The sequence below is a fragment of the Chiloscyllium plagiosum genome, chromosome 5, assembly GCF_004010195.1.
Source record: "Chiloscyllium plagiosum isolate BGI_BamShark_2017 chromosome 5, ASM401019v2, whole genome shotgun sequence".
Classification (NCBI taxonomy): domain Eukaryota; kingdom Metazoa; phylum Chordata; class Chondrichthyes; order Orectolobiformes; family Hemiscylliidae; genus Chiloscyllium; species Chiloscyllium plagiosum.
In genome coordinates this window covers 110,664,482-110,682,199 of record NC_057714.1, presented here as the reverse complement: position 1 = coordinate 110,682,199, position 17,718 = coordinate 110,664,482, and the positions used below count along the sequence as shown (strand labels likewise).

The 17,718-nt window shown below is 44.4% G+C and overlaps 1 protein-coding gene across 4 annotated transcripts in view; it reads right to left on the bottom strand.

Moving 5' to 3' along the window:
* Positions 1-17,085, bottom strand: part of LOC122550139 (sodium channel protein type 2 subunit alpha-like) — a 188,908-nt gene extending 171,823 nt beyond the window's left edge. For all 4 annotated transcript variants that reach the window (XM_043690780.1, XM_043690782.1, XM_043690781.1 and 1 more), the window contains exon 1: positions 16,734-17,085. In XM_043690780.1, the coding sequence (XP_043546715.1) occupies positions 16,734-17,021 (288 nt within the window). In that variant the 5' untranslated portion in view covers positions 17,022-17,085. The remainder of the gene's footprint in view (positions 1-16,733) is intronic.
* Positions 17,086-17,718: the final 633 nt, after the last annotated feature.

Genomic DNA, 17,718 nt, shown 5'->3' with positions numbered 1-17,718 from the left:
GAGACCAGAATTGCACGCAATATTCCAACAGTGGCCTAACCAATGTCCTGTAAAGCCGCAACATGACCTCCCAACTCCTGTACTCAATACTCTGACCAATAAAGGAAAACATACCAAACGCCTTCTTCGCTATCCTATCTACCAGCGACTCCACTTTCAAGGAGCTATGAACCTGCACTCCAAGGTCTCTTTGCTCAGCAACACTCCCTCGGACCTTACCATTAAGTGTATAAGTCCTCCTGATCTGAATTTCCAATTCCCCTCCTGCCATGTCCAAGTCACACTCTACGAACCAACGCCCTTCATTTTGCAACAAATGTCCAACGCAGAAACAGGCCATCCAGATGACTTTGCCTAACTCTGTCAACATATCTTCTGCTGTTTTGCCCTCATATATTTATCCAGCTTTCTCTCAAATGTCTCATCCTGTAGTCAGACCTCATACATGCAAACTGCCAGTCCACCCAGATTTCACTTGCCAAGGTTAAACTGGATTTAGATTAGAGTGGTGCTGGAAAAGCACAGCAGTTCAGGCAGCATCCGAGGAGCAGTAAAATCGACGTTTCGGGCAAAAGCCCTTCATCACACTGTATTCCTGATGAAGGGCTTTTGCCCGAAATGTTGATTTTACTGCTCCTCAGATGCTGCCTGAACTGCTGTGCTTTTCCAGCACTACTCTAATCTAGACTCTGGTTTCCATCATCTGCAGTCATTGTTTTTACCTAAGCTGGATTTAGCAAACCTACAGAAAAAATCGGGGGCCACAGTGTTTATTTCAATCTCCCACGAATGTAATTGATTTTTTGCCATGATCTGAAAACTCCTCATAGCCCCCAGCTTTCCATCTTCTGCTTCATCCCAAAAATATACAAAAACTAAAGGTTGGCATCAGTAGTTACTGATTTCCAACTTACCTCACCTTTCCTGATAACTCTTTTCAAACATATCAGTGGATACATTGTGAACTGGGCCCCTTCTCTAAGGATCTCAGTGAGAAAAGAAAGTGTTCTGATTGTTCCATCACACACACACAAGGGCCACATGCACACGAGTACACACACAGTCACACAGATATACCCCACACAGACACAAACATGGACTGACCACATACACACAGTCAAACAGCACGCACGCACACACACACACAGATAGACCACACACACACACACACATGCACATATAAATCTATGGGCTGAATATGCATTTGCAGAATTGTATTTGCAGATTTCTATTTTGTTCAAAAAGCACACAATCTGTAAGCAGACAACCCATGTGACATTTTATAAATTCCTACTTTGGAAATAGAACCAGTTTGACTCAAGATTGGGATACAGACAGACTCTAACCTCACAGCTTTAACACATTGAGCTTTTTTTATAAAACCTTAAACCTTAAGTTATCTCGGGAATGTGAATCGAAACCTGCAACCCATTCTAAAAGATGAAAGACTTAATAGCAATCTAGGTTTGGTCAGTTGTATGACACAATGATCTTTTGCTATAAATTCTGTGTGCTGTGATCCTGCCTCACTAGCTACCTGATGAAGGAGCGCTCCGAAAGCTTGTACTTCCAAATAAACCTGTTAGACTATAACCTGATGTTGTGTGGTTTTTAACTTAGTCCTGGTCAAGTGAAACACTTTAGCAGTGATTAAGCAGAATGACCTGTCTCTCTGTTGTATATTAATCATAACTCAAGAAACCTAGGAGGAAGTGAGGGCTGCTGTGAGGTGAAAGTGAGGTGTTTCCTGATGAAGGGCTTATGCCTGAAACGTTGATTCTTCTGCTCCCCAGATGCTGCCTGACCTGCTGTGCTTTTCCAGCAACACACTCTCATAACTCAAGAGACCCGTTGCCACACAATATGAGCCGTAAGAGACACCAACAGAGAAATCAAATCAAGGCCGCATCTTCCTATCTTGATGGTTTGACAGATCTCAGAACAGAAGGAGTGCAAAGATTGCTGATAATTCACCTAAAAAGCACTTTAATTGTTAATTTGTCTCACTGTTCTCTTCTCTGTGCAAATATCTGCCTCACTGGCCTAGACACACTGAACTTTAAAACTAATTAATCTTGGCTGCTTCGGAGAGAAGGTGTTTCATTAATTTGACTCCTTTGTTTTTTCTCTGTCTCACACATTCTGGCAGCGGTTGAATTCTCCCTCTCACTTTCTGCTTTTCACACACAATCCAAACAAAATTAGTGCAGGCTGATACAAGGGAAGCCTGAGTTCCAATACTAACCAATATATGATGCCCCATCATTGGGAACATACTTCCTGCAATCTAACCGGTTCAGTGCGGTTACAGTTCCACAGTGTTCTATGAGTTCCCCATCATTCTTCTACACTTCAGTGATTACAATTCTAACTGATTCAATGCCAGTCCTAACATCCCAATAATCAATTTGGTTAATCTTCACTGCACTCCCTCTATAGCAAGAACATCCTTCCTCAGAAAGGGGTGGCACGATGGCTCAGTGGGTAGCACTGCAGCCTCACAGCACCAAGGTTCCCAGGTTCAATCCCAGTCTCGGGCAACTGTCTGTGTGGAGTTTGTACATCCTCCCCGTGTCTGCGTGAGTTTCCTCCGGGGTGCTCTGGTTTCCTCCCACAGTCCAAAGATGTGCAGGTCAGGTGAATTGGCCATGCCAAATTGCCCAACGTGTTAGCTGCATTAGGCAGAGGGAAATGGATCTGGGTGGGTTACTCTTCAGAGGGTCGGTGTGGACTTGTTGGGGCTGAAGGGCTGGAGAGAATCTGCTCTAAATTAGGAGACCAAAACTGCACACAGTATTTCAGGTGTGGCCTCACAAATGTCTTCTATAATTGCACCAAGACTTCCTTGTTTCTGTACTCTAATACTCTCGCTATGAAGGCCAACATAGCTCGCCTTCTTAACCTCCTGCTGCAGCTACATTTTCAACTGAGGAATTCTTTTATTTAAATCATCATTTTATTTCAATTGAAACAATGTACAAGGTTCAGCATGTCCATTAGGACCCTTACCAATGTTTACAGATGCACCACGGAAAGCATTTGTATCACGGCTTAGTACAGCAACTGCTCAGCCCAGGACCCTAAGAAACTACAGAGATTCATGAACACAGCCCAGTCCATCACCTCCCACCTACTGACTCCATCTACGCTTCCCACTGCCTCAGAAGGGCATCCAACACCATCAAAGACCCCTTCCATCCCAGTGAGAATCTCTTCCGACCTCTTCCATCAGGCAGAAGATACAAAAGCTTAAACACACGGACTAACAGGTTCAAGAACAGCTTCTTCCCTGCTGTTATCTGATTTCTGAATGGACCTCTCAAATTTCAAACCTAACGTTGATCTTGCTTTTTGTACACTTTCTTTGCAACCATAACTTTGTAGTTCTCACTCTGTTTGATCTTTGTGTGGCATCATCTGCCTGTACTTCATGGTAAACAAAACTTCTCACTGTACTTAGGTACATGTGACAATAATAAACCAAATCAAATCAAATCAAGCTTACAGGATGAGAGAATGATACTAAATAATGATGTTCATTGAACAGGCTGTGTAAACACAAAGGGCCGAATGGCCATCCTCTGTAGTGTAACAATTCTGTGATTTCATTGCAAGGGAAATGGAAAATAAAAGTGGAGATGTATTCCTCCAGTTGTACAATGCATTGGTGCGAGCACATCGGGAGTACAGTTGCCTTACTTATGGACACAACAGCATTAGATGCAGTTCAGTGAAGGTTCACTTAACTGATAACTGGGCTGAGCAGAGAGGTGTTAACAGAATTGAATTGAATTGAACTGAATTGAATTTACTGTCACGTGTACCGAGGCACAGTGAAAAGCTTTGTCTTGTGAGCAATACAGGCAGATCACAGAGTTAAGTAGCATAGATAAGTCAATAATACGTACACAGCAGCAAAAACAAAAACACAGGTACAGGCAAATGTTAAGAATTTGAGAGTCCATTCAGTATTCTAGCAACAGTAGGGTAGAAACTGTTTTGAAACCGGCTGGTGCATGTGTTCAGGTTTCTGTACCTTCTCCCCGCTGGCAGAGTTTGTAGAAAAACATTGCCAGGGTGGGATGGATCTTTGAGAATGCTGGCGGCCTTTCCTTGACAGTGGGCCTGGTAGATGGATTCTATAGATGGGAGGTTGGCCTTTGTGATTGTCCGGGCCGAGTTCACCACTCTCTGTAACCGTCTCTGATCTTGAATGGTACAGTTGCCACACCAGGTAGCGATACATCCAGACAGAATACTTTCGATGATGCCTCTATAAAGGTTGGCCAGGGTATAAGATAAGGGTATATCTTATTAGGAAAAATTGGATAGTTTGGATCTGTATCTGTTAGAGTTTAGAAGAATGAGAGGTGATCACATTGACGAATCTCATTGAAGCTCCCTTGTGGAAAAGAAAAAAAACCCAGGAAACACCAATTAAAAATCCATTTTTGGTGGCAACGAGGAGAATTCTTTTTTTCGCTCAGATGGTTATGAGTCTTTGAAATTCTCTTCGCCCTAGAGCGGGGGGGGGGGGGGGGGGAGATGGGTGGGGGTTGGGGGTAGACTTATTAAAGATTCTTAAGGCAATAATATACAGCTTCTTGATGAACAAGAAAGTGAAAGTCCATCAGGAGTGTGGGGGTGGGGCCACTATCGAACCACTATCTTGTTGAATGGCACAGCAGACTCTAAGGGATTCCTGCACCTAATTCATAGGAACTTATGTTCAAAGTAGATGCACGCTAAACTACTAGCAAACTTGATATGTCCCTTTAGTTGGACTAAATTGGAATGAATGGCTACTTAAGAGAGGCTTCACAAGAATTATTTTTCTTACACCTTTAACTGGCTGAAGTGTCACTCATTTATTGCAAGCCCTGGTTATCAGTGGAAAGTCCTTCAGCAAAATTCTGGGCCCATTTCTAATACAACATCTTTTCCTGGAGAAAAGAAATGATCCAAAGGAAAATTCAAGGCGAGCAATAATATCTTGGCTAGGAAACCTCTCTATGGTTTCACATTTCTGTGCTACATCTCTCCATCATAAACAGCCACTGTTTGTAATGGAGAGTGTGGTGCAAGGAAAGCACAGCAGGTCAGGCAGCATCTGAGGAGCAGGAGAATCAATGTTTCAGGCAAGAGCCTTACATCAGGGTGGGCCTACTGATGAAAGGCTCTTGCCCAAAATGTCGATTTTCCTGCTCCTCAGATGCTGCCTGACCTGCTGTGCTTTTCCAGCGCCACACTCTTGACTCTGATCTCCAGCATCTGCAGCCCTCAATTTCTCCTGCTATTTGTAATGGACACTGGCTGACACAAGCCTGTCTGTAGCTATTCAGTTGGGTGTCTCTCGGTTCCCCAGAAAAACTCCTTCACATCAACGAGCCCCATTTCTTTACTTCCCAGGCTTTATATCCTTTATTCCTTTCCTTTTAGAAGATCCCATAATGTTTCACAGAGAATGGATTATAGTGACGATTGTTCAGATAAAGGCAGCCAGTGTGCAAAGTGTCCCAAACATCAGCAAGAAAAATTACCATAAAGTCATGGGTGAATGTAGGACACAGAGGGAGATGCATTGGTCCATCAAATCTATGTTGACTGTCCATGAGGTATTACAGTCAGTCCAATTCTGCCCCTCTAACCCAGTTGGCCTGCAACTTTATTTCTGTCAAGTGCCCTCTTCAAAGTAATTGATCAGATGAGGAAGCAGAAGTAGGCCATTCTGCCCATCGAGTTTGCTCCACCATTCAATGAGATCATGGTTGATCTGATAATGCTCAACTCCACTTTCCCGCCTTTTCCACAAAACCCTGGATTCCCCTCCTGATGAAAAATTTACCTACCTCAGCCTTGAATATTCTTAATGTCTACACCTCAACAGTCCTCTGTGGTAAAGAATTCCACAGATTCTCTAACCCCGAGAGAGAAATAGTTCCGCCTCATCTCTGTCTTAAATGTGCGACCTCTTACTCGGTGGTTATACACTCCTGCCATAGACTCTCCCATGAAAGGAAACAACCTTTCAGCATCTACCCTGTTAATCCCTTTCAGAACCTTGTGTGTTTCAGTAAGGTCACCTCTCATTCTTATGTATTCCAATTAGTAGAGTAACAACCTACTCAACCTCTCCTCACAAAGCAGTCCGTCCGTACACAGGATCAGCCCAGTAACCTTCTGGGAGAGACTGAGCACTGCAGATGCTGGAGATCAGAGTCGGAGAGTGTGGCGCTGGAAAAGCACAGCAGGTCAGGCAGCATCCGAGGAACATGAGAGTCGACGTTTTGAGCGTAGACTATATCTTTTCTTAGATAAGGCATCCACAGTATTCCAGCTTTGTTCTGACCTGAGCCTTGTATAGTTTAGCAAGACTTCCACTCCCTTTGAAGTAAAGACTTTTCACTTGCCTTCCCTGCTGCCTGCGAAACTTTGGATGCTGGCATTTTGTGATCTATGGACAAGGGGTCCCAAATGCCTCTGTGCCTCAGCGTACTGCAGTCTTTCACCTCAAGATCAGATGATCGATTCTGAGTGACGGTCGGTTTCAATTAGCCTGAAGGAGGCAGTGTTGAGTGATAATGTCACTGGATTTGCAACCCACAGCCTAAGCTAATGTTCGAGAGAGTCTAGATTAGAGTGGTACTGGAAAAGCACAGCAGGTCAGGCAGCATCCGAGGAGCAGGAACATTGACGTTTCGGGCAAAAGCCCTTCATCAGGATGTTCTAGAGACATGGGTTCAAATCTCACTCGTGACAGACTGTGAAATTTGAATTCAATAAAAATTTGGAATAAATGGTAGCTGTGATTCCCATCAGGTTAGTCATTACCCTTCAAGGAGGGAAATCTGGCCTAAGTGTGACTCCAGACCCACAGCAGTGTGTGGTTGATTCTCAACTGCCCTCTGGCTAATAAATATTGACCTAGCCAGTGTGGTCCCCAAATGTGAAAGCATTTTTGAAAAAAATAGTTGGGCTGGCCTCTTTAAATTTATGACATACATTCAAAATATTTAATAAGAATAAGGATAGAAAATATAATTTCAAAACATGAACTGAATGAAGCATTTCTGTATGCCCAGTCCAGTTTTCCCTCAGCTTCTGACCCTCACTTCAACTGAAGGTGACTTGATATGAGACACCAGGGGTGTCAATCTAGTACAGGAGAAATGATAGAGAGTTGTGAACACAGCCCAGTCCATCACACAACCTTCCATCCCTTGACTCAGTGTCTTGGGAACACAGACAACACCATCCCACCCTGGTTAGAATCTCTTCCAAACTCTTCCATTAGGCAGAAAATACAAAAGCTTAAACATACACCAACAGATTCAAGGACAGCTTCTTCCCCGCTGTTATCAGACTTCTGAGACCTCTCAAATTTTAAATTTAAATTTATTTGTTGATCTTGCTCTTTGTGCACCTTCTCTGCAGCTGTAACATTGCATCCCTCACTCTGCTCTATTACCGTAAAGCACTTTCTGCCTGTACTGCATGTAAAACAAAGCTTTTCACTGTAGCTAGTTACATGTGACAATAATAAATCAAATTACATTTTCAAAAAATCAGTAAGTATTACAACTTCTACCATGAAATAAAATGTTGTTTTAGTAGAGATCTGATTCTGTATGTATCCTATCCTCTTCTGCCATTTCCATAGATTTCCTACCAGACTGAAGCAGACCATTCAGCCCATCAAGTCCAGACCAATCCTCCTAACAGCATCCCATCTACACACAGCCCCACACTCTATCCTTGCATGGCTAATCCACATAGCCTGTACATGCATGAACACAATGGGGCAATTTAGCATGGCCAACCCACCTAACCTGCATATCATTAGATTACAGGAGGAAACCAGAGTACCCCACACAGGGTGATGGAGGAAACTCACACATACATGCGGAGAACTTGCAAACCCCACACAGGCTGTCACCTGAGAGTGGAAACGAACCCAGGTCCCTGGCACTGTGAGGCAGGAGTGCTAACCACTGGGCCACGGTGAAGAGCTCACAAGCTTCACTCCTACATTAGGGGGGGTGGGTCAATATTCCTGAGCAGCTCATAAACCCAAGAAAAAGGGAATAAAGAAGCAGCATCAAATACTGAGTCACGATGTCCAAATGCGAGAAAACCAAAGGCTGGTTACATTGAGCTTACAGGCTGTTCGGTCCAACTGCTTTTTGCGAACTGTTTATATTCCACCAGCCCTTCCGTCTTCCCAACTTGTTAACAAATCCTTGTATTCCTTGCTCCCACGTGTGCCTGTCTAACTTCCCCCGAATGCTATTCTGCTTGACCGATTTCACAAGTTCCCCACACTAGCCACTGTCTGAGTGAAGGGCTTTCCCCTGGATTTATTATGAGGCTTCCATGTGTTTATTGCTCCTGGTTGTTGGATTGGGCCCAGAAGGAGAAAAGAAAAGCTTCTCTGCTTTTTAAAGCATCATTCACAAGATATGGGCATCGCTGGCTGGGCCAGCATTAATTATCTATCCTTAATTACCAAGAGAGCAATTGAAACACAACCCCGTTGCCAAGGAACTGCAGTCACCAAGACCAGAAGATAGACTTCCTTCCCTAAAGGGCATTAGGGAACCAGCTGGGTTTTTATGACAATTGGATGTGGTTACGTGGCTTGTTAATTCCAGATTTTTAAAGTTAAATTGCACCATAGTGAGATTTGAACCCACGCTCCCACAGTATTAGCCTGGGTTCTGGATTATTAGCCGAGTGGCATTAACATGACAACACCATTTCCCTGCTTGGTGCTATGTTGTCAGTGCTTCAATGTCACTGAGTCCAAATCCTGGAACTCCTCCCCCAACAGTAATATAGGTGCACCTTCTTTATTCACTTGTCTCATTGGCTGGGCCAGTATTTATTGCCCATCCTGAGTTGCCTTTGAGAAGATGGTGGTAAACATAGAAGCGGGAGTAGGCCATTCAGCCCTTCGAGCCTGTTCCACCATTCAACAAGATCATGGCTCATCTGTAGCCCAGCTCCAAGTACCTGCCTTTGGCCCATATCCCTTAATACTTTTGCTGAACAAAGAATGACCTCTCTTAGATTTAAAATGAACAACTGATCTGTGGAAGACAGCTCCAAACAACTACCACCCTTTGTGTGTACAAGTGTTTCCTAAAGTCCTTTACCATTTATACAACTTATTCATGAATTTATTCCATAATCCAAGATGGTGCTGGAAAATGGTGACATTCTCCAAGTTTCACTCTACCTCGGTACAAATAAACAAATCTAACATCTCTCCTGAATGTTCTGGTCTTAGTTTTCAAGTTATGCCCCCTAGTTCTAGAATCCCCAACCAGTGGAAACAGTTCATCTTCCTTGTCTTTTCCAGATAGTATCTTTAAGACTCATAAAGCCACCAGGTTAAGCCCCCCTCTCATTTATCGCTGCACTCTGCAGGCACCCTGCCTCTATTTCTGATGAAGGGCTTTTGCCGATTTTCCTGCTCCTTGGATGCTGCCTGACCTGCTGTGCTTTTCCAGCACCACTCTAATCTGGACTCTGGTGTCCAGCATCTGCAGTCCTTGTTTTTACCTAAGCCACCATCAGTCAGTACAGTGCTTTAGGACTATGGCAACTTCATCTTATATATTCAATACATCCAGTTAACCACGCAGCGTCATGTGATTTATACATTGATGTTGGTTGAGCTACCATCTTGAACCACTGCAGTCAATGAGAGTCTAGGAAGACCCACAATACCATGAAAATCCCAGGTAAGACCTACACCCCAAGGATTATAGCAGTTTAAGAAGGCAGCTCACTACCAACTTCTCAAGAGCAATGAGGGGACGGGCAACAAGTGATTCCTGTCAGGTTTACATCCTAAGAAAAAATAAACAAAACCCAATGATAATTTTACCGACTAGGTCAGATGACCTCTCAACCTCTTCCTTTCTGAACAAAAAAAACTGTTCTGTGAAGTGATTGAAAGTGTTGTTGTTGTAATGTAAAGGGTATGGGGATAAGTGGGCAGCTGTCACTGAGCACTCACAGAGGAGTCAAAGGTCAATCATCTCCTTCTGTGCTGGCGATCTCTGCAATTCTGTGGTTCAACTCGGCAACCGAGTCCAGGGTCACTGAGGAGGGACTGGGTCAATGAAGGGTTATACTCTACACTGACAGTCCTGTGGAGAATGACAGATTTACGGTGGGGGGGGAGTGGGCTACGTGCTGTTAGATCAGAAGGTTTCCAGCCAGAAGTAGATCCTGGATAATTCACTGCCTGATTCACCATGTGAGCATCGGTTCTCAGCTTTAAACGGGTGTTGAGATGTCACTCAGGGAAGAGGACCTCTGTCATTCAGAGTGTTTGCAATGGATGGAAAAGTTTGTCAACTCCGTGTCTATTTTCCGCATCATTTCTCGTCCAGCGAGCGGTGAGGCTAAAGCTGCTATCCGTGCAGAAACGATTCAGCAAGCACAGTGTGCCAACGATGCGATTAGTCTCCAAAATTTAAGGATTGTTGTCCAAAATGTTTCACCAAAGCTGCTGCCCAATGCCAACATTACCAGATTGAACAGTTCATTATCGCCATATGTCGGTGGTCGGGACAGAATAAACTCGACAATGAATTTGATTGGATTTCTCTAATTTAATTTGACTTATTTGTTGTCATCCATGCCTTGTTACAAACAAAAACAATGAAAAGCACTGTACAGTGTCGCCACACTCCAGCACCAATTTAAAGACTAAATTGAAACACAGAATGTAAAGGCAGAGAAATAAAGTAAGAAAGAAAATGTATTCAACTTTACAGTCCTTCTTGTTAAGTGCCATGAAAAGTTAAACCACTACCAGCTCCCAAAAAGCAGATAAAGCCAAAAGTACTCAATAGACTAGACTTTTAAGAGAAAGTGAGGACTGCAGATGCTGGAGATCAGAGCTGAAAATGTGTTGCTGGAAAAGCGCAGCAGGTCAGGCAGCATCCAAGGAGCAGGAGAATCGACGTTTCAGGCATGAGCCCTGAAGAAGGGCTTATTCTCCTGCTCCTTGGATGCTGCCTGACCTGCTGCGCTTTTCCAGCAACACATTTTCAGACTACGATTATTCCTAATCTTCTGAGAGTTCTCAGTATCTTCTGTGTTTTATTTCAAATTCCCAGCATCCGCAATGTCTGGCCTTTGTTCAAATCTTCCAGTGCCCTTTTTATGACGAGCTAAGTGTTATTTATTGGGAAACTACCTCCTTGCTAATGATAATTAACAATGACACCATTAACTGGGCCTGCATTACAACAGCAAATCCACTTCAAATGTACTCCATTGGCTGCGAAATGCTGTGGGTTTTGAAGTTGTGAAACCTCTTTAAGTGTGGAGTTTCATTCCTTCACAATTCCATTGTTCACAGATTGACAGGATTGTGATAACCCTCAGCCTATCATGTCTTTACTGCAAGACCATAAGACATAGGAGCAGAATTAAGCCATTTGGCCCATTGTGTCTGTTCCCCCATTCAATCATGATTAGATTCCCTACAGTATGGAAACAGGCCCTTCAGCCCAACAAGTCCACACTGACCCTCCAAAGATTAACCCACCCAGACCCATTTCCCTCTGACTAATGCACCTAACACTATGGGCAATTTAGCATGGCCAATTCACCTGACCTGCACATCTGTGGGAGGAAACCGGACAGACACGGGGAGAATGTGCAAACTCCACACAGAAAGTTGTTCAAGGCTGGAATCGAACCTGGGTCCCTGGCGTTGTGAGGCTGCAGTGCTAACCACTGAGCCACTGTGCCGCATGGCTGATATATTTCTCAACCTCATTCTCCTGCCTTCTCCCCATAACCCGTGATCCCCTCTCTAATCAAGAATCTATCTATCTCGGTCTTAAATGCATTCAATGACTTGGCCTCCACAGCCCTCTGCGGCAATGAGATCCACAGATTCCCCACCTTCTAGCTGAAGAAGTTCCTCCTCATCACAGTTCTACAGTGTCTTCTTTTCGCGCTGAGGCTGTGCCCAGGTCCTAGTGTCTCCTACTAGTGGAAACATCTTCTCAATGTCCACATCCATTCAGGTTTCTGTAAGTTTCAAGCAGATCCCACATCCAGCAACCCCCCACCCCCACCCCCTGCCCTATCTTTCTAAACTCCATCGAGTACAGAGTTCTCAAACGCTCCTCATATGAAAAGCCCTTCTTTCCTGGGATCGTTCTTATCAACCTCCTTTGGGCCCCCTCCAACGTCAGCACATCCTTCCTTCCTTCTGCATGCTGTTCTCTTACCCTGATGTACTTCTGTAAGGTGTGATTTGGCTGGTTAGCACACAGTCCAATACCTTTCACTGTATCTCAGTACATGTGACAATAATAAGTCAAATCAAACCACATCAAATTCAGAGCCCAAAACTGCTCACTTTATTTTTGAGAAGATTTGAGGTTCAGGTTGTAGGTTTGCTCGCTGACCTGGCGGTTTTGTTTGCGGACATTTTGTCACCATGTTAGGTAACATCATCAGTGAGCCTCTGGTCTGTAGGTGTCTTAGTCTGGGTGATACCATTTCCGGTTCTTTTTCTCAAAGGTTGGTAAGTGGGGTCCAAATCGATGCATTGATTGATAAAGGTCCAATTTGAATGCCAGTCTGGACCCCATTTATCTACCTCTTGACAAAAAGAACCAGAAATGATATCACCCACCTTAACAGACCAAGGCACATGAATAGAAAGCAGACAGAGCACCAGCGCTTCACCAGAAGCTCACTGATGATGTTACCTAGTATGGTGATGAAATGTCTGAAAACAAACCTACCAGCTCAGCGAGCAAATTTACACAATATTCCAAATACAGTCTGACTAGAACCTTACACAGGCTCAGCCGTACTCTTGTATTCTAGCCCTCCACCTGAATGATAACATTGCATTTGCCTTCCCAACTGCCAACTGAACCTGCATGTTAACCTTAAGAGAATCCTGAACTAGGACTCCCATGTCCCTTTGTGCTTCAGATTTACAAAGCCTTCCCCCATTTAGAAAATAGTCTATGCCTCTAACCTTCCTACCAACGTGCATAGCCGCACACGCTCCCAAATTGTATTCCATCTGCCCACTTCTTTGCCCCCTCTCCAAACCTATCCAACTTCTCCTGCAGCCTCCCCGCCTCCTCAATATTATCTGCCCCTCCACCTGTCTTTGTGTTCTCTGCAAACTTAGCAAGATTGCCCTCAGTTCAGATCACTTTGTCCAGATCATTAATGTATAATGTGAATAGTTGCGGTCCCAGCACTGACCCCTGTGGAACTGCACTAGTCACCAGCTGCCATCCTGAGAAAGACTCGTTTATTCCCACTCTCTCTCTTCTGCCAGTCAGCCAATCCTCTATCCACGTCAATACCTTACCCCGAACACCATGGGCTCTTGCCTTATTCCGCTGACTCCTCTGCAGTACCTTTTCAAAGGCCTTCTGGCAATCCAAATAACCCATGGATAATATAGTGACAATCTTCTTCCTTTCCCCATATCCCTGCACATGCCTTCTATCCAAATGACCATCCACTCCCCTCTTGGATGCCTCAGTTGAACCTGCCTCCAGGCAGTGCATTCCAGACCTGAACGACTTGCTGAGTGGAAAAGGTTTCCTCACGTCACCCTCACTCCATTTGCACATCAGTTTAAATCTACATCCGCTTGTTCTTTTCACAAGCGGAAACAGCTTCTCCCTGTCCACACCGTCCAGCCAACTGCTGTTCGACTTTTTTAAAATGTAATGTTACAACTTAATGTTTTCATTTATAGTTTCTGTCTTTTATTTATTTAATGTCTCTCCTCATCCAACTTTGCTTTGCCTCTCTTTATTTCTCGTTCTGTACCTGGTCTCACGTTGAATTGACCTGCTCGTTCTCAGTCCTTGCCTCTTATCTCCACAATCCTTCAATCAGATTGTTTGAAGAGGTGAACGCTTGCTTGTCTCATGTATTCAGATCTCAGATACCCTGATTCCCCTCTGTTCAGCAATTCTCCAAACAAATATTTGAAAAATTGCCAAGTTAATGAGATGAGAACTTTGGAAACAAGTGCAGGTATAGTCCATTTGGCCCTTGTTCTTGCTACATCATTACTTTAGATCTTTTTTTATTCACTTGTGGGATATGGGTGTCGCTGATTGAGCCAGAATTGATTTCCGATCCCTAGTTGCCCTTGAGAAGGTGGTGGTGAGGTGCCTCCTTGAACTGCTGCAGTCCACCTGCTGTAGATAGACCCACAATGCCATTAGGGAGGGAAGTGGTCGTGGGTTTGGAAAACACTGTCTAAGGATCTTGAGTGAATTTCTGCAGCGCATCTTGGAAATGGGACACACCACTGCTACTGGTGGGAGTGAATGCTTATCAAAGCAACCCGCTTGATTGGCACCACATCCACAAATAGACATGACCACTTCCATTTAGAAGGACAAGGGCAGCAGATACATGGGAACACCATCACCTGCATGTTCCCCTCCAAGACACTCACCATCCTGAGTGGGAAATATATCATCGTTCCTTCACTGTCACAGGTCAAAATCCTTGAATACCCTCCCTAATGGCATTATGGGTCAACCCACAGGAGGTGGACTGCAGCAGTTCAAGAAGGCAGCTCACCCCCCAGCTTCCTAAATGCACCAGGGTTCAGGCAATAAATGCTGGCCCAGCCAAAGACAAGTGAAGTTTAAGAATCAAGGAATCAATTGATTTCCATCTTGAACGTTTTGTTACTGCGACTTTGCCGCTCACTGTGTGAAGAGATTTCTCTTCGTCTCTGTCCTCAATGTCTACCTCAAGAGAGTTAGCATGGAAGTGCTGAATACTTACAGAATGGAAGGAGGACATTCAGCCCATCCTGTCCGCACTGGCTGGCAAAGCAACCGACTGCCTTTGCCCTCTGTTGTATCTCAGTACCTTTTCACCTGGATACTGAAATCAAGCTGGAGGATGGACAAGTTTAACTAAAGGTACATACAACTAGACCTGTGCCAAACTACATTAAAAGAATGCTTTATATATTTAAATTGTCCACTGTTTTGGACTCTGAGTCATTTGGTAAAGAGTATATTCAATCTATCCAGTTTATCAAGCAGCACCATGTAAAAGCACATGAGTTATATCTTGAAATTGGTATAGAGCAATATGTTGAACTCCTAGGTCTCACGATCAATATTCAACCAGTTAGACTTGTCAGGAGCCTTGGTGAGACTGCACCTGTAATGCACAGTTCGGGTCCCTATTTTCGAGAAACAGTTTTAGTGGCATTGGATAGAGTGCAACAAACTGATAAATGGGAGATTGTAGCAATGGGAAAAGAGAAAGATCAACTCTGGACTGAGAGAGTGTGACAGGGTTTGTAAGGGTAGATGTGAAGAGGAGAGGTTTTCATTTGGACAGAGACCCAGACTAGTAGTCATCAATTCAGTCCCCTTTTCATCAAATAAGGAATCCTGCAGGCAATTCTTAACTCAGAGAGTGATTGGTACGGGGTATTGGCTACCACAGTGAGTCATTTAAACAGTTGCCACAGATGTGCTAAGCCACATAAGGAATGAGGGAGAAAGATTATTTTAAAATAAACCTGTGCGGTTGTGTTAAGATGCACCTCAGGAGCAGCTGGGATTTAAACTCAGGTCTTCTGGCTCAGAGGTAGGGACATTACCACTGTGCCTCAAGAGCTCAAACGCAGATAGGGCTAGATGGATGAACAGATTCATAGAGCCATACAGGATAGAAACGGGCTCTTTGGCCTCCCATGATTATGTGATCAACAAGCATCATGTACTTGAATTTCTCTATAGCCTACACTGTCCTGCCATTGTAAGTGTCATAGAGTCATAGAGTCATAGAGATGTACAGCATGGAAACAGAACCTTTGGTTCAACCCGTCCATGCCAACCAGATATCCCAACACAATCTAGTCCCACCTGCCAGCACCCAGCCCATATCCCTCCAAATCCTTCCTATTCATATACCCATCCAAATGCCTCTTAAATTTTGCAATTGTACCAGCCTCCACCACATCCTCTGGCAGCTCATTCCATACACGTACCACCCTCTATGTGAAAAAGTTGCCCCGTAGGTGTCTTTTATATCTTTCCCCTCTCACCCTAAACCTATGCCCTTTAGTTCTGGACTCCCTGATCCCAGGGAAAAGACTCTGCCTATTTATCCTATCCATGTCCCTCATGATTTTGTAAACCTCTATAAGGTCACCCCTCAGCCTCTAACGCTCCAGGGAAAACAGCCCCAGCCTGTTCAGCCTCTCCCTGTAGCTCAAATCCTCCAACCCTGGCAACATCCTTGTAAATCTTTTCTGAACCCTTTAAAGTTTCACAACATCTTTCCGAGAGGAAGGAGACCAGAATTGCACACGATATTCCAACGTGTTGCTTCTTAAATGGCTGTGAGTGTATTCCACCATGCTCTTGGGCAGCATGTCCCATATTTCTACCAATCTCTGGGTGAAAACAGTTTCTTTCTCAGATCTCCTCGAAATTATTTGCTTCTTACCTTAAACATGTGCTCTCTGGACTTAGTCATACCTGCCCTGGGAAAGGAGGGGGCTCACATAGAACATAAACACCAATGGAGACCACTGGAGGTGCATGGGTGGCTTTGCGATTTTATGTTAAACGCAGGTGAAAACCTGTCCCTGAGGGTGCACACAGGCGACTGGCAAGCTGGAGCCCCAGTAGAGTACCGAGCGTAAAACCCAGAAACTTAACTTCAGAACTTACCACGAGGTTTCCAATGACCATCACCAGCATGAAGACCAGGATACACAGGGGCTGCCCAGCCACCTCCATACAATCCCACATGGTCTCGATCCACTCACCACACAGGACTCGGAACACGATGAGGAACGAGTGGAAGAAGTCAGACATGTGCCAACGTGGAAGCTTACACTTGGTGGAGATTTTACAGACACATTCGGTGTACTTTTTGCCAAAGAGCTGCATTCCAACCACGGCAAAGATGAAGACAATGATGGCCAGGACAAGGGTCAAGTTGCCCAATGCACCCATCGAATTACCGATGATCTTAATTAGCGTGTTGAGGGTAGGCCATGATTTTGCCAGCTTGAAGACTCGAAGCTGTGAAGTAAATTGGAACAAAATAAATATCTTGCATCAGACAAGGTAGAACCATAGAATAGAATCCCTACAGTGTGGAAACAGGCCATTCAGCCCAACAAGTCAGCACCAACCCTCCGAAGAGTAACCCACCCAGAGCCATTCCCTTACATTTACCCCTGACTAATGCATCTAACCTACACATCGCTGAACACTATGAGACAATTTAGCATGGCCAATTCACCCTAACCTGCACATCTTTGGACTGTGGGAGGAAACCCACACAGACACGGGGAGAATGTGTTAACTCCACACAGACAGTTGCCCAAAGCTGGAATCAAACCCAGGTCCCTGGCGCTGTGAGGCAGCAGTGCTAACCACTGAGCCACCGTGCCACCCTGATTATTACAACAATTATAATAGTAATTATCACAATGAATGGGGGAAGTAGAAGAATGGTTAATTAATGTTTTCCAATGAACTGAAGCTCACAATATGTCAACAAGTCAACTGATAGCCTGAAGTCTATTGTCTTCTAATCGGATTGTATGTTACACTGAGCTTGTATTCATTGGACTGGGCAGTTCAAAAGTGAAAATAAGAACATCAGGAAAAGGGCTGGAGTGGCCATTTGGCCCTTCATGCCTGC